Consider the following 17,193-nt stretch of genomic DNA (forward strand, 5'->3'; position numbering starts at 1 on the left):
TACACCAATCAAAACATAACACCTGACAATCTAATAAACTAATACAACTAACTCATAAACCAGCTATTATTAACAAATTGATCATATAATAATGTGATAAACAGATTAAAATGTTCCTAAAAATGTGATTACTTGTTGTACTTGATCAATTTTTGTTAAATTTTTCGATGAAAATTAATATTTATATTATTTTGTTACATAATAAAAAATTTATAAATTGAATTGATATTTTTTATAATTAATAAATCAAATTAAATTTTATTGTAAAATTTATACACCATTTTTGTATTTTTTTTTTAAAAGCTATTAAACTAGGCAAAGCAACGTGCATGCTGCAAAGTTATCCGATTTAGTTCCGATTTCCGACCAATCAATTAGCCACGTGGCGTCATCTCATAAGAGATTTGCTATTATTTCTATCTCTTGAGGTGTGATTTTATTAAGCACACTGCCTAACTGTACGGAGCCACAGCAGTCGCTTTCATGGCCACTTATGACTTAAGCATGTGAACCCATTTTTCATAAAGGCATTAACTTTGGAGCTCTCCTCCTTATGGCATACGTTTTAAATCTGGGTAAAAAGTGGAAAAAGAAAATTCGAAAACAAGACCACCTATCCACTCATTTCATTTATTAACTCATCAATTATAATCCACTTCGCACCATCATGTATGATGTATGAGATGTTGATGTTCATTTATAGACTAAATATAGTTTCCCGTTGGCCTACTCTACCAAGCAATATTATGGAAACAACTTTTAAAAAAACATAAAAATAAAAATTGGGAGATAAATTAAAAAATGAATCAAGTTCTAGACAGTTTCCTATTTAATATTTAAAGTTTAGGCCAGCCTAAGTACCAGTGGGATGTGTACCTCTCCTTCTAGTCCAGGGGGATTCCATGTGAACAATGCCATAAACATGATAACAGTGCATCATCCACTTCAACATGCTGGAATGGTGATGGTGATGGTGATGGTGATGGTGATGAGGACGAGTGTTGGAAATTTAGGGCAGTTGAGAGAGATGTGAAATAGAAAGCGGTGTTTTAGTAGTATAGTGTGTTGTGTTTTTAAATGGTGCCTCACATTTACGCATGAAAATCTAGTAGCAAAATTTGGTGATTAAACAATCGATGATCCATATACAGACATACATACAAAGGATTACTGTTACAGCATCTTACCCCATTGCAAATTTTCTTGCATGCCCCATTTCTATATCATTTCTTTTCGTGTGATTCACCTATGTTAACCAGCGATCACCTGTCTTCTCTTTGACAGTTGGTGCATCGAGTTCAGATCAGGAGTCAGCAACTTTGGTGATAATGACTGAGGCATAATTGGCAATTGTTGATTCTGGGGATTGCCGAAGCCTTCCAATCACAGGGAACAACTCTGATGAACGAAGGAATTGCCTGCAGGGCTTATGCGCACACATCTTTGCCAATGAAAAGAGAGCTATTTTCAGAGGTGATTCATTTACTGAATCTTTCCTACCTGGGTTCAGTGCTACCACTGAACAGTCGGCCACCAACTTAAGTAAAGACTGCAACATAGATAAACAGTAAAATTCATAATTCTAACCATGGAAGCTATCATGATAAATATTATGATCTTTCCTCACAAAGCCAAACCACAAACCTGCATGGCTCCTTTAGATACAATGTCTTCACAAAGCTTGTTGGAGTTGCGGACAAGATTGCTTAGTGCGCCTGCAGCATTTGCCTTAGTCTTGTCTTCTTCGGATGAAAGCAACAAATTGCCAAGCTGGGGTATAGATCTCCGTAGCTCTTCATACAACAAGTCATTATGGTAAGCAGCATTTCCAATCTGCACATACACAGAGAGAGAGAGAGAGAGACTTAATAAAGGTAGATACATATTATCAATGGGATAGTGAAGATTCTTGTAGAACCAGTTACAATCAATCTACTGCAACAGACAGCTAAAAGGAGCATAGTATTTGATTGTACAGAAACAAAACTTACAGCAAAGCAAGCAAATTTTCGTGTCCGTTTGTCTGGATCAGAGCATCGATCAATAAGAAGACCAATGATTTGATGCTTTGCCTAGATGGTCATATTCAGTTGTAAGATAATAACCAAATATTGATTATCCAGACAAGTATTAAAACAATCTATTGTTCAATGTTTATTACTTACTAGGGAACTATAAAAGTCGGAGTTGTGCCGGCACATATTGCCTAGAGCACTGCAAGCCTTTGAACGCACGTTTGGATCTTCATGGGTAAGAAATTTCTTGAAGAACTCCAACACAGAAGCTCCATTAATGTATGCGTAGAATCCCTAAATACCATAAAGTAAGAAATTATAATTCCCAGGATGTTACATGCAGCAACAATTATTCAATCAAACAAATCTTACCTTGTCCATGCGAGCCAAATCAGAAACAATCATCAGAACATCCAGAATGACCTCTTTTGGGCTTGAACAATCAAGCAATCTTCTCATCCTAGTAGGATCCAGTAAGCCTTTATTCACAAGTTCAACTGCTAATTTTCGGTGACCAATCATTTTAGCAAGAAAGGCCACAGGCTTTCCCATATCTTTTAACTCCAAATGTTCTAAACACCAAAGAATGATGCCCGGCACTCCTACCTGAAAACTTCAGAAGCAATTGAATGAGAAACACAGGTCCCTGAGTACCAGGATGGCATCATAATTCAGCATCTAATGAACACCATCCTGGAAGAAGAATCTACATATGAAACAAACCCATTCCCCTTGCCCCACATAGAGGAAAAGTAAAGGAAAGAAGATCAGACCTCTGAAAGGAATTTAATATACTTTTCCAGGTCTTCCTCAATTACTTTCACCATGTCCTTGTCTTCCATGCCAACTCTCACACCTGGTGAACCCATGTTAAGAAGGATCCCGCTGTTCACTGAAGCAGTGGCTGATGGCAATCCTGGAGCATTCTGTACAGCTACAAAAGGAAATGCCAAGAGATCAATTACTGCGTTTATTATATCTCTCACACCATCCTTCCCTCCACCAGGCCCAACCCAGGACTTTACAAACTTGAGATGCATATCAGATATCAAGCCAGAGATGAGCTTGATATGATCACTTCTAAGCAGAATCTGTCGAAAAGTTGAGGCTCCACCTGAAAGGCAGTGACATATGGACGATATTGTCCATACAACTCCTGTAGGGGAAAGCCCAACTTGATCATCTGTGCTGCCAACTTCTTGAGGAGAAGCAGTTTGAAGGTTGTTGGCTAACAAATTTATTAGAAGCAGTGGGATATTGTTGGCACAGAGCTGCTTAACAGCTAAGGGTCCTCCCCACCTCAGTCTGGACTCCAGCAATCCAACACATCCATCCCTAAGGCCATGCCAGTATGAGAGAGCCCCATTGGTGGCATTAGGACCCAATTCAATTTCATTGCCTGATGAAAGCTTGAGGTATTGACATAGTGTGGCACTTGGAGGAATCAAAGGCGCTGCTACTTCAGAGACAGAGGACCCAACAGAAGCTCCAGATTCAAGAGACAAAATGGACGCCAGTGCCAACATGGCTGATGCACTATGAGTTTGAAAGTTAGTGTTTGTGTTCTGATCAGAAGAAAAATGATGAGCAAGGACAGAAAGTCGAGAAAGCTGCTTCTTTGGGGAGGTTGTTAGCATAAATAATGCAGAATTTCTTCCAGTTGCCTTAAAACACTGTGCAACTGTTGCAAGGATGAGGCATGAATGCAGAACCAAGGTAGTGGGATTAGTTAATTTGCACTTCAAGTTGGTTGTCTCATTTTCTTGTGGATCTTTATTAACAGATGAAATGCACAAAGTCAACAAAGAGAATATCTCTGAAATAATGGTTCCATCACCTCCACCACTGACAACAGTAGTTGCAGGTAGGGAACTAGGCAGGCCACAGAGAACACCGGGGACAATCCCATCATGCATGCAGCACCTCAACAATAGCTGAAACATGAATAAAATTGCAGTATCCTTCATGTTAAATTATGCAGGCTATATGCAAAAACAAATAGTAATTAGAAACTGCTTGTAAAATCTCAAGAGAATTGCCCTCTCAAATTACTTTACAATAACAAAAAATTAACAAAAATGGCTGTTTATATGTGGATTTACAGTGTGCAAAGAAAATACCTGAATTCCAGCATAGAGTGAAGCCTCAAGACGTTGGTGGAGGCAATAATGGATAGCAACCTGCACTGCTTTCGATCTAAGGAATGCTCTAGTCACTGCAGCAACAAGTTTTTCCGATTCCGTCCCAATCAAAGAACCTCGATATTGACCCCTAGAGTCAAGTTGCATAGTGTTTAGCGGAAATAAATAGGCATTTCCTTTGGTAGAAAGAATTTCTAATGCATCTATCAGCAACCAACTAGCCCTGCATGCTTCACAAGCTGCACGCAGCATATCTGAAGAACCCGAAATAAGACTTGACCCTGCAGTAGCTAAGCAAAGACAAAGTTGATCTACTAAACCAGATTCTTTAGCATGATCCAAAATCTGTTTCAGTGTTTCACTAGGACCAGAAGCCACCTCAGGATCCGAAGATGAAAAAAATGTTCTAAGGGCCTGAGTAACTCTTGTTAACATGACAGTTATGCAAGCAATGGATTCATACAGAACACGTCCACTTGCACCTCCACTGGAACCAACAACCTACGCATTGAACAAGATGAGAACTAGAAGCAAGACCTTAACTGGTCACCATTAAGAAATATGTACCATAATCATACCTGTGAAAAAATATCAGCTAAAGTAACCCAGTGCCTGAAATATGAGCCTCCAATGCCACTTCCAGCACTGTCTACCAAAATTTTAATTACTGAGAAACTCTGCAAAAGTAAGAAACCAAGGTTTTTATCAGACACTTTGATCATCAAACAGAAAGGAAGAAAATAACTATATATTTGTAATTATTCAACTGTTCATCAATTTGAAACTGTTTAAGAAACATAAAAAGTCGCAAAATATATTGGAAAAATTTCAGAAGTTTCAGTAGACATGGAGGAGATGAAAACAACAAATATATGTGAGTGAAAAATTAAAAGCAAATGTGGGGATGGAGAACATAATGTGCTACAATCTTTTCCTGAAATTTTGTGTGTGAAATGTCAATGAATTTTGTAAGGTGCAGCATGCAAATTTATATCGCACCAGATAAGCCTGACAAGGGTGCATTTCAAATCAGCAAAAAGCACAGTAATTTTATTGACAGCCAATCATCTCCAAGGAAAAACCAATAGAAAGCATTTATAGCCATGGGGATGAGTGGCATAACTCAAGATACAAAGATCAGAAGTAAAAAATTTCCAAATGAAACAATTATACCTTTGCTTTTAAATCATTTACTTCTGAAGATTTCAAGCTCACAATGATGGCAGTGTAAACAAGAAGTTCATGTATTATTTCATCAAGCAGCTCACTGGAATGGATGGCACCAGCTGCAACTAAGTTTGAAAGGATTCTCAAAGACTGGTTCGAATTAAGAATATCTTGATCCCTGTATGCATTGAGCAAACAATCAAGTCTTACAGATAAAACATTTAGTAGGTATCTGATTCTATCAATGACCAAAAAAACCTATATAGAATGCAAAACAATCCTAGACTGCAGTTAAAACAAATTGTAAAAAATTCCGTTTTATGTCCAAGCATACTCCTTAATATAACTAAGTTACTGTTCATCCAAGGTGCTTAAGCTATAGAAAATAGGCCCAAAAATGTGCATCAAGATAACACAACACATACGCACTAATACTCTCCCAACATGTCCATGGCCTGCCAAATAACAGTGAACCAAATCTGGGCTTGTGTAGAGTCAAAGAAACTACTCCAATTGAGGGTTGCTAGAAATTGAACCAAAAATCTCATAGACAATACTATATTAAGTTACCCTTGATCTCAAAAGCTTAAAATGATAGGAAATGAACCCAACTATATATATATATATATATATATATATATATCAAGATAACACAATAAGCACTAAGAATATCTTTCAAATTAAGTTAAAGCATTCTGCACAGAGTAAGTTGGGCATGGTGCTCAAACAGAACTTGGCAAGAGACTAAGAAACAAAATTTTAGGATATATTTAGTAGAGGGCATGCATATTAGCTTCACCTGCAAGAATTTTGGGATCCTTTGGAGCATCTTTTTAGTGGTAGCAAAACATGTGCTAATGCTTCATTATCTTGACCAATTATTTGTGCACCTTTAACTGTACGAGAGTTATTTTCCAATCTGTCCAAAATTTGGCAACCTGAAGCAAAACAGTACTTAAGTTCACCCCAATATAGCAACCACATGTAAACTTAGGAAGTAACAATGGCAATACTTATGCTTTTCCAAAAGGAACTCAGTACAATCCAAAAGATGATAAAAATGGTGGGGGGAATGGGGGATTAGACAAAATATAGAACAGATCTGGCCAATATAATTACAAATTACAGTTTAAAAAACCTTTAAAATGTTGAAAAGTTAAATAATAATTAGACAACAAAAGAACAAACAATCACAACAAACCAAGGGACAAGAAAAAGCACAGGAGAGAGGAGACTGTAAACCCCCAACTAGCACATCAGCACATAAGGGCCACAAGGAAAATTCAAAAAACAAATAATTACGGAGGGTTTTACATGTTCCACATTGAAATGATGTATTCTGTCTAGGCACGTTAAACAAAAGAGAAACAGATGATTTTCCTTGTTATGGTAAATTTGAATACCTGAATGTTGAACTTCATTAGAATCTGCAAATCCTGGGAACTCATTTGGGGAAGAATTGACTGTTGTGGGGTCAGGAATTTTTGATTGAGCATCATTCTGAAAACTTAGTCCACTGTTGTTCTCTGAAGAAGCTGGAGTATTGAGTTGACCAATGACATGGTAAGTAGTTAACAAAAGTTAAAAAGGCAAAAAAAAAACTCATTTGAAGTATAGAATAAAACTTACTACCAGGACTAGAAACAGCCAAACCAATTGATGTTTGATACTGAATTGTGTTTCCTTCACCCCTCCATGCTGCAACACATCCCCTTTCTGCAGCCGTTGCAGAACGTAGTTCCTGGAAGAGGTTTAATAATTGCTAGAATTCATAATTCTACAACTAGACATTTTAAAATATGTCTCAGTAAGTACAAGACAGAGAACTACTATGGTCTTGACTTGATGGTATATTAAAACCATTGTGAAACAAATAGGTACGTTGAGGTATCATTACCCTAGCCTCCAGTTCATGAGGCGTCTCTTGAACAAACGGGTGTTCCAAAAGAGCTGGCCAAGTCAATCGATTTTGAGGTACCTGTTTCCCAGGAATAAGACCAGTAAATATTGAAGGTTAGCAGAAATAAACATTAAACCTATTCAACTGAAAAAGCCATGCATTTCAGATTATATAACAACCTTATTGAGCAATCCCTTCAGAAAGTTTTTGAAACTTGGACTCATGTTGTCTGGGTATTTAACTGGATCCTGAACCATTTTAAAGTAGTATTAGGTTACACCTTCTATTGGCATACATAACAAAACTGACATAAGATTTGATTACATGTACCTTAACAATGTGCCGGATGAGTGCATATACAGAATTTGTATAAAATGGAGGCTGGCCAACAAATAATTCATATCTGTTGTGTACACAGAAAATTGAGTTTCAACAAATATGGGGAACAAGAAAAGAAAAGAAAAAAGATAAGGCTAAAGGAGCACACCGAAACAGGCTGTGGAACTTTCGATTAAAATAATATTTATATTTGGATTAAGATATGGAAAACTGAAATTTGTTCATGTATGAAATGTTGAAAGACAGCTAACTGAAAAAGCAATAAGGTAAGAACACACACAATGCGAAGTAATAAATAAAATTAGAAATCCTCTAGAACCAAGTTATAAAAGTACAAGAATCTAACACATGCAACATGGGTCAAAATCTAACAAATTAGAAGCAGACCAGCTGAATAGAAATTCAAAGAAATTGTTTTGGCTGAAAGGTAAAGTAAAGATGCAACATACAATATAACTCCAAGCGACCATAAATCTGCTGTGTGGTTGTATGGCTGTTCCCGTACTAGTTCAGGAGCCATGTACAGAGGAGTACCTAAGGAACACATTAATGAAAACTTCACTGAATGGGCAAGCACAGTACCATAGTCCCCCCCAGGATCTTCATGGAGATTTCTAACAGTTAATCTAGAAATGTAAGCTAACCTTTTATGGATCGCAAAACAACAGTATTTGTGGACATTGCACGTGCAAACCCAAAATCACAAAGCTGTGACAAATAATAGAATTTAGAAGCTATCTGATACTGGCCACACACTTATAAGAACACTAATGTAAGCTCTACAAGGAATAACTTAGATATCTCACCATGAAAACTTAACAGCATAAAATATGGTAATATATATATGATATTGGTAAAAGGATAGAAATGAAGAAATAAATAAATCTATAGAGAATAGAGCAATACTCCTCTATCTTTTGCTAGCAAAATAAATTACAGTGCAATAGTACAAATAATGGACATGAAAACAAATGTGAGAGGAACAAGAACACTCAGCTTTGAGAAGTTACTTCAAATATCAACTACAGTGTACTAATAATTATGAATTAATTCACTTCAGCTTCGTATTAGCAGACGAATCAACCTTAACAATAGAACCAGCACCGATGAGAATATTTTGTGGTTTCATGTCACGATGGATGATGCGGTTGGAATGCAGATAATGCAATGCTCTCACCTGTAAAATTCAATAACAAAGAAATGTTATTATATCTGCAGCATAATTAAAGAAAAAGTATAGCCCATAACTGGAAAGACCAAACAGTCAACTGTGATAAGAAATTGAGATGGAACCAAAATTGGTAATGAAGAAAGTACCAACTGCTTTGCAATTGCTTGAACTTGTTCTTCAGGAAGGCACTTATCATCCTCGAGAATTTCAAATAGTTCACCCTACACATCAAGAAAAGTCCTTGATTGTTAATGCATCTGAACATATTCCAAAACAAGCTAGATAAATATATACAGTAAACATGTGTTTTAGAGAAGAAAAGGATCAGTACTTGCGCAAATTCTGTGACAACACAGAATTCTTGTGGGCTTTCGAAGGAATCAAGCATTTCAATGATATTTTCATGCTTCAGCTTTCTTAGAATCTGCACATTTAGGATCACCAGACATTATACAACTTACAAAAAAAAAGCATAAACCAAATCAAGGAAGTTTTAATTATAAACTCTGTTTGATTTGAGATAAAATGAGTCCAATACCTCAATTTCTTGTCTTAGATTGTGAATATCCTTGTCGCTTTTCCCATGTTTCATAATGAATTTCATCGCAACGGTCTGAATCAGTGTTAAAAATGTAATCGCACAAAGAACAAAAAAGAATAAAGAATTGAAATTAGAAGTGCAAAGGGTAAGTACCTGCCCAGTGTGCTTGCGTCTTCCCTTGTATACCTTCCCAAAGGAACCTTCGCCTATAAGCTCAAGCACATGGTAGTTCTCGACACCCATCCTTTAAATCCGCAGCTATATATCTTTACCCTTTTCAGTCCTGTAAAATAAACATACCAAATACCCACGAAGTATCAAAATCAATACAAGTAGTTCAAAAATGCTAACTCAATCTTATCTAAATTGTTATAAATATGCTAAAACTTAGCCAATTTGGGTTTCAAATTTAAAAAATAACCAAATATACCGCCGACCCATGAATCAGTTCACATCAAATTATTAGGAAATTAACAATAACTTGTAGATCCTAAATTGAAAATGAAACTAAAACTCTAATCTTCATAATAAATTTTTTTCCTACCATAGGCATCTAAATCCGAACCCAAAATGGTGTTTGGTTAGTGATTACTGCGTAAAAAGAAGTAGAAAATGAATTGCTGAATACTTTATCGGACAATCAAATAAAACGTAAGCGATTAGGCGAAGCAAAGCAGATTAAGAAAATAATAAATAAATAAGTAAATGCATACAAAACCCTATCGAGTATAAAAGGAAGCTACTAATAATTTTAGTAATTTTAGAGAGAGAAAGAGAGAGTATTGAAGTAAACCTGAAAGTCTGAAACTGAAATTAGAGAGCGTTTGAAAAATAGTGTGTTATAGAGTGAGATAAAGAGAGAGTTCTGGTTTTGTGGATTTTTCCCGCCCAGTTAATTTTTATTTTTCAAACTATAAATTATTTCTTTCTGTTTTTTTTTTTTTTTTTTCAATTTGGGAGGGATGTATTGAGTGTGGTTGCTCATATTTGACAAGCGGTGTGAGTGAAGGAGGCCTTGAATAATGTCGTTGGAGAGCCGGCTTAAATTGTTAGAAGTTTTAGCTTGTCGTTGACTGCAAACGACACTTTTTTCTTTTTGAGCGGTGACTGCAACGGCACTGGATAACACCATCCAAATTCCAACATCACTTAAAATTGTCTGAAAAATATACTTATTTATTAGATATTTTGTCGTGGGGTCAACCTAGATATTAGATATCAATCAAATTAAAAGAGAAATAACCTGGTTCAATAACACAAAATCATTTCAATACACTACAGTTCCATAGCTTTTCTTTTCTAATATTCCTCTATAATTGTATTCTAACTCCTAATTATTGAAACATACATACATATTAAGTATTTTTTTGATATATTAGCATCAAATTTACTAAAGAATGATAGTGAAGAACTACTGAAATAGAAAAATGATAAACAATGGTGAGTCTAGGAGATTAATAAGTACTTGGGCCAAAAACATTTTATTAAATATGCTTCTCTATACGCTAATCCTTAAATTTAATGGGCCAAAGGCCCAAAACTAGGAAAATGGGTAAAAGACCAAAACCCAAACAAAACATAACTAAATATTAGTAGGAGGGTTACTTGATCCTTGTGGGCCATGATTGGCAAGTAAGCAACACATGGAATTTTGCAGCTGTTGGTTGACCAACCTTAGCTCAATACATTCAATTACGAAGCCTGGAAGCTAAGTTGTATTTGTAATGGTTCTTTAGGTTACAGTTTCCTACAGCCAGGTTTAGTTTGTGATACACAGAATTGGCCAAATCAAACCATAAACTGTTGTTAATTGAGACTCAATAACTAGCTGAGGGAGAGAGAGAGAGAGAGAGAGAGAGAGAGAGAGAGTGAGTTTTGTGCAATCTGGAACAAATAGATGCGGCAAAATTTGATAGTATCAATAGAAATTGACATCTTTTAACAACTTCCAATCCCACCATTATCGAAAGATGGTGAACTACATTATTAAAAGGACCATAATGACCAAAAATGAACAAACCCAAAATACTATCAGTTCCTCGAGCAGGAAAGGACAGAAGAAAAAAAAAAAACTTAAAGGAGGCAAACCAAGGTTTTGAACCCCCAACATTTTGACCCCTCTCAACCACCATCAAAATTATTATTCTTCCCTTCTGCTTCAGTTTTCCTTGACAGCCATTTGGTTCTCTGGCACTTCCTGCAAGGCAGTTCTTGCCTTATCTGCCATCTGCAGCACATTATCAAAGGAACAATTATAAGCAAAAAGAAAGCAAATAAATCTAACCATTGCAAACAAAAGGATATATTTAGACCTCACCTTGGTACCATGATTGTCGGTTTTGACAGACTTGCCTGCAAGCTTAATTTGTTTGATCATCTTTTTCAGCTGCCTAATACTCTTGTCTTGATACGCCTTCTGCATGATATCATTTACAGAAGCGTCGTCGTCTTTCTTCATCTCGACTGCGTCAGAGTCCAATGTCTTATCATTACGGTCATTGTTGCCCTCCTCATTGTCATCAAAGATGTACTTCTCAACTGCCGACGGTTTCTTGCCTGAAGATTTCGGAGTTGAACGAGGAAACTGAAGCGCTAGTTGGTTAGCTGCCAAAGGTGGGACTGTTGGAGTCTTAGGAGCGCATGCAAACTCTTCTGCTGGCAATACACCATCATCAACCAAAGTAGAAGACTCGTAAGGACTCATTTGCTTCACAGACAAAGGATGGAACTGGGTTTCCATGACAGCTTCTGCTACTTCATTCACATTAGTAACAGAGTTGTTAGAACCCAAATCCCCTTCACCTGCTTGCATATGGGCACCTGTGAACTCAAGTGGATTTTCATCCACAGCCTCATCTTCACGGGATTCTCCTTCAGTGCTGCCATCATCAGAATCTTCTTCAGTAGCGGATTCTGGTTCAAAATCAAATTTCCCACCATAAGCACCCTCTGTCTCGTACATATCAGAGCCCTTCCCACTAAGGATACCTTGTTGTTCATCAGAGAAGCTTACAGTCAATTTCTTGGGCTTGGCAGCTTCTTCTGCATTTTCCACATCCTTCACTTTTTCAGACTCTTCTACAGTGGCATATTTTGATTCAGAATTATCGTTCTCTGAATCTTGCTCCTCTGGCATGTTGATATCAACTTGACCATGAGTCACTGAAATGGGACCAATAGATTTTTCGGCATCCATTGATTCATTAACTTCTTCTAGCAATGAAGACTGAGAGACAGCAACATGGTTCATGACCTCAGCAGAAACATCACCACCAGAAACTCCTTGGGGAACCACAGCCTCAGATGTGAACTTGGTAACCGCTGCATCATGATGTTCTGCAACAACCAAAAGTCAGAGTCAAATTGGTTCAATCAAAAGTAACCACAAAAATTGAACTGAGACCAACAAAATCAGATGAATGAACATCTTGGCCAAATAAAATTACCCTTACCCTCTGAGCCTTCCTCATGAGATTCATCCATAACCTCTGGAACCATAATGAAACCATCTGTCTCAGATTCTGGTTCTGATTTTGGCTTTGAATCATCAACAACTCCAAGCATGTCAGTCTTCTTATTTTCACCAACCATATCTTTCAACTGGCTTTCATTCTCCAGTGATCCAATTGATTTTGGTTTCGATGAAACTTCAGCCACATCCATTCTCTCTGAACTCACCTCTGATACCGTCTGCATATTAGACCCTGTATCATACCATGAACTGAGTCAGAGAACATAATTTACCTTCCAAATATTTTTCTGAGAAACATTAGATTTAGTTGATTAAAACCTCAAACTCTAAGTAGAAAAAACAGATGCTAAAGCCCATATTTACTCTGATTCATTTTCCAGAAACCAAACAGTCCAAGCAAATCTAAGCATACACTAAACGAAAAATCAGCATATCTATAATTCTATATATATCATATACAAATCAGCTAAGGAATGCTACCGGACTTTACCCTTATCAACTGATCCACCAGATTTCTCCGAGCCATTAGTCATGTCTGTGGAATATCCTTCAATCTCAAAAAGAACACTGCTTCCATTATCCAAGCTCAAGTTAGCCATAGTCTTCTGCAACAACCTTACCGATCGCCTCGTGCTATACGAGTGCTGCACCGCAGTTATCTCCTTCTGGGCCTCGGTCTTCTGAGGAACTCTTCTCCGAGTGCTTGGAGCCGCAGGAGTTTTAGGCACCTCAGTCTTTTGTGAGCTTTCTGGTTCTTTGATTGGCTTTCTTCGAGCCGCAGTTCTGGAGGCAGTGCGAGGGATACTTTGTGATCCCTTCATGGCTTTCTCTGGAGATTGATTCAAGATTTCTTCAAGTCCTTCGACCTGACACATTAATTTGCAACAATATCAGATTACAAAACAAGAACAGGAGGAAAAGGGGGAATTTTGTTTGGCTGCTGAGAAAGTGCACGAAAAATGGAAGGAAATATTAAGATGTTGTCTACTGATAAGAAAATAAGATAAAAGCGTATATATTGATAAACTCTTCTCTTTTCCTACGGATTCTCAGCAACCAAACAGAATAAGATTATGGACGATTCAACTATTTTATTTATCTCATAAATTTATCGATTCAGCTGAAAAACATTATATAGCTTTAGAATAGATTACAGCAATTCCAGAAACATCTGAATCTGAGCATATAGTGCTAAAATATTAGTTTTCTCCTTCGAAATTTCTGGACAGCCAAACAGATTATAATGATAAAATATCAAATGGATATGAAAGGGAAAGGGAGACATTACATGTTCAAGAGCTTGGAGAGAATCGGCCATGAGGACATTAGTGGTGTTAGCTGGGATGCTGTTCTTCTTGCAGAGAGTCTGGAGCTCCTTTCTTGCGAGGCTGTGGAAATCCATGGCGACTAGAAACCCTAAAGGATCAAAACAAGCTGTTTTGGTCTTTGAAAGAGAGACGGCTACGTACTAACACTGAAGAATGTAGAAGCGTTGGAGAGAATGAGAGAGCAATTGGGGATATATAGGGGGGGGAGACTGACGTTTGGAAAACCCTAGAAATGTGACCGTTGGAGCGCGGATTTGAAATTTGAAATTATTAATTAAATTAAGTATTTTCTTTTCTTTTCTTTTCTTTTGGCAAGTGAATATTGAATAACAGATTATACTCGGGTAAATTGGCATTGCTTTTTGTGCATGTTGACCTGCATTTTATTATTTTTCGGCCTTATTTTACATTTTTACCCATTCATTTATTTTTTAAAAGTTCTGTGCCTATTCATTTAATCTAATCCAATTCATGCAATGGATTTTGATGGATTTTGTTCCTCTGCCTTTACTGTGTCAGCTGCTGTGTGCCTTTGGAGAGATCCACATCCTTCATTTCATCTAATGATGCAAAACACTCCACATCAGCATTTTTTTTTTAAGCCAAAACGCACGTCTGCCTCTCTTCCCCCTTCTCCTTCCCTGGATCTCACTGAGTATTAAGCACTGCCCAAACCATTATTTCCAATAAACCTTAACGCCTCATATGATAATATAAAACTTGAGCATCTTCTGTATCTGTCGATGAAGAATCGCACCTTGTTTAATCAACCTCGTTTTTTAGTGTTTATCTCATACCAAAATTCTCAAATGGGTTTCTGTAACCTATATAATTTTTTGCTGAAATCTGTCAAATTTGTTCTATTTTTCCTTATACTTCTCTTTCACGTCACGTTAATTTTTCATTTTAAGAATGATACAAAACTGATATTAATGCTTTTATGAATCTTGAGCCAAAAAAAGTAGAAGGGCCATGTTCATTTTGATTAAGAAATTTGGGAATTTGTAGTCGATCTGATGCCATTTTGAAGTGAAAGCATCGTGTTGAAGTTAGTGTTTTAGGTTTTCGATTGAAGATCTTGTATCCTGTCATATGGTAAGAGATCCTAAGCTTATCACCATGGGAATGCTCATCATCCAATCTGTCAAACGGTGCACCATCAAAACTGGGCTTGTGATGCTTGTTGAAATTCAAAATCAATATCTTCTAAATTTCTAATGAAGTGAAGGAGAAGGGGGCAGAGGTTTTGGCTTTAAAAAAAATGCTGATGTGGAGTGTTTTACATCATTGAATGAAATGAAGGATGTGGATCTCTCCAAGGGCACACAACTGCAGACAACTAAACAGAGGATCATGACCCCTTTTAATGATGGTTAATTGGTTATTACCGATTGTTCGTGCTAATGTTGGGTGGTAACTGATAAGATATCATTTCAAATTTTGTTTGACAGCCTATAATTTAAATCTTGTTATTACAAGAGAGAGAGAGAGAACAATCTTGTTGAAAGAAAAATAAAAAATTTTAAAAAACTCTCATTTCTTCATGCTCTTGAAATATCCATATGTTATAAATGGCTCACCAAAAAAATATTTTATCCATATATTATAGTGGCTACAATTATCTATACATATGGAAAGATGTACATAACACAAGTCTAATTTACCAACTAGTTACCAATACAGTTGTATTTCTCTACCAAATATTAGGAGATATCTCACATTCCGTATTTAAATCTCACAATAAAAAAATATTCGTAATAAAATAAATTGTACTAGGTTTTACTTTATAGCACAAGATCCCACATTTTTATTTTTCCTATCATGTTTATGTCCTTTTATTTTTTTTGTACATTTACTATAGCATACATACCTATGACACGTGATATTATGATGTTTCTAATTGTGTGACAAAAGGTCATACTTTTTTGTAATTAAAAAAATCTTATGTTATAATTAATTATAGTGAATTTGTAACATCACACCAGCATGCCACATGATGTTATAATCAGTGTGATCACACGTAAATTTTTTTAGTTCTATTGGAGGAAATCGAATCATGAACCTAGTCTAATCCTAACACTTACTCACCCACTCTCACCACTTGATCACACATAAATTTTTTTGGTTCTATTGGAGGAAATCGAATCATAAACCTAGTCTAATCCTAACACTTACTCACCCACCCTCACCACTTGATCACACATAAATTTTGTGTGATAAAACATTATAATAGCGTCATGTAGTATAAAAGGGCTTTGATCACCACCTGATCACACATAAAAGGGCTTTGATCACACATAAATTTTGTATAATTATAATAGCGTCATTTAGTATAACCAATCTACGTATTATAATATGAGTGATCATTATTAATATTATATGTTAAATGTATAAACTCGTTGTGAACTCATATTATAACACATGATTGATTATACTATCATAATAGTGTTACAATTATATAAAATAATTTCTCTAGAATGAGCTAGAGTACTAGTGATGGTTTTATTTTGATAATTATGCTGGATATTTATGCAACGTTCAAAAGAGAAAGTCTTCTATAGGATTGTTTGGCTGTTCTCGCACAATGATATGATCATAGGGGGGGGCTATTCACACCACCCTAATCCACTAAGTTGACCACCCCACTTAAATTTTTGTCCCTTTTTGCCCATTTTGCCCCTGCATTAAAAAAAAAAAAACCATCTCCACTTTGGCCGGCCACCCCTCCCCGCCGCTGGCGCAACCCCACCCCCTCCCCATCGCCAGCGCGACCCCACCCCTCCCCTTCGCCGGTCGACCCCACCCCTCCCAGGCGAAGACTCACCCACCCAGGCGAAGACCCGACGGCCCCTTCGCCGGCGATCTTCCTTTTCCGGCAGAGTTGAGACGCCGGACCACTTGGGTTTTGTACCCCAGGTCACGGCGAGTCCAACCTTGGTCTTCCCTTGTTCATCCGACCACTGTGCGCGCCTAATCGACGTCGTGACCCGATCGGCCCCTTCATCGGCGATCTTCCTTTTCCGGCGAAGTTGAGACGCCGGACCACTTGGGTTTTGTTCCCCAGGTCACGGCGAGTCCAACCCTGGTCTTCCCTTGTTCATCCGACCACCGTGCGCGGC

The 17,193-nt window shown here is 37.0% G+C and overlaps 2 protein-coding genes across 3 annotated transcripts; both read right to left on the reverse strand.

The window, feature by feature from the left end:
• Positions 1-1,094: 1,094 nt before the first annotated feature.
• On the reverse strand, positions 1,095-9,553 carry FU (kinase family with ARM repeat domain-containing protein). 2 transcript variants are annotated; one of them, XM_086237162.1, is made up of 22 exons: positions 9,428-9,553; positions 9,272-9,346; positions 9,065-9,157; positions 8,880-8,954; positions 8,647-8,739; positions 8,207-8,270; positions 8,012-8,096; positions 7,554-7,626; positions 7,403-7,471; positions 7,221-7,301; positions 6,953-7,064; positions 6,727-6,858; positions 6,123-6,261; positions 5,330-5,501; positions 4,735-4,833; positions 4,136-4,657; positions 2,789-3,949; positions 2,388-2,621; positions 2,166-2,309; positions 1,992-2,072; positions 1,645-1,833; positions 1,095-1,549 (listed from the first exon to the last, which is right to left on the reverse strand). In XM_086237162.1, exons 1-22 carry the CDS (start codon positions 9,515-9,517, stop codon positions 1,304-1,306), a joined length of 4,029 nt encoding a protein of 1,342 aa, XP_086093288.1. In that variant the 5' UTR covers positions 9,518-9,553; the 3' UTR covers positions 1,095-1,303. The 2 variants fall into 2 exon arrangements, with proteins under 2 accessions (XP_086093288.1, XP_086093287.1); XM_086237161.1 differs by having other exon boundaries at positions 6,956-7,064; positions 9,428-9,541.
• A 1,655-nt stretch (positions 9,554-11,208) lies between these two features.
• LOC147289104 (aspartic/glutamic acid-rich protein) lies at positions 11,209-14,213 on the reverse strand. Its single transcript, XM_086238383.1, has 5 exons — positions 14,035-14,213; positions 13,237-13,612; positions 12,727-12,978; positions 11,592-12,610; positions 11,209-11,501 (listed from the first exon to the last, which is right to left on the reverse strand). The coding sequence occupies exons 1-5, from the start codon at positions 14,146-14,148 to the stop codon at positions 11,433-11,435; spliced, it is 1,830 nt and encodes a 609-aa protein (XP_086094509.1). The 5' UTR covers positions 14,149-14,213; the 3' UTR covers positions 11,209-11,432.
• Between the last annotated feature and the right edge of the window lie 2,980 nt (positions 14,214-17,193).

Source organism: Dryas octopetala, chromosome 3 (genome assembly GCF_963921425.1).
Source record: "Dryas octopetala chromosome 3, drDryOcto1.1, whole genome shotgun sequence".
In the NCBI taxonomy this organism is placed as follows: domain Eukaryota; kingdom Viridiplantae; phylum Streptophyta; class Magnoliopsida; order Rosales; family Rosaceae; genus Dryas; species Dryas octopetala.

What these genes read in the sequence shown, in the direction of transcription:
- FU (XM_086237162.1), bottom strand. Translation starts at nt 9,517, where the DNA reads ATGGGTGTCGAGAACTACCATGTGCTTGAGCTTATAGGCGAAGGTTCC. An exon ending in CTCATGAACTGGAGGCTAGG is followed by an intron (nt 7,065 to 7,220) that starts GTAATGATACCT and finishes AACCTCTTCCAG; the next exon opens with GAACTACGTTCTGCAACGGC. An exon ending in TAATGAAGTTCAACATTCAG is followed by an intron (nt 6,262 to 6,726) that starts GTATTCAAATTT and finishes GTTTTGCTTCAG; the next exon opens with GTTGCCAAATTTTGGACAGA.
- LOC147289104 (XM_086238383.1), bottom strand. Translation starts at nt 14,148, where the DNA reads ATGGATTTCCACAGCCTCGCAAGAAAGGAGCTCCAGACTCTCTGCAAG. An exon ending in TCATGAGGAAGGCTCAGAGG is followed by an intron (nt 12,611 to 12,726) that starts GTAAGGGTAATT and finishes TGGTTGTTGCAG; the next exon opens with AACATCATGATGCAGCGGTT. An exon ending in CCGACAATCATGGTACCAAG is followed by an intron (nt 11,502 to 11,591) that starts GTGAGGTCTAAA and finishes AATGTGCTGCAG; the next exon opens with ATGGCAGATAAGGCAAGAAC.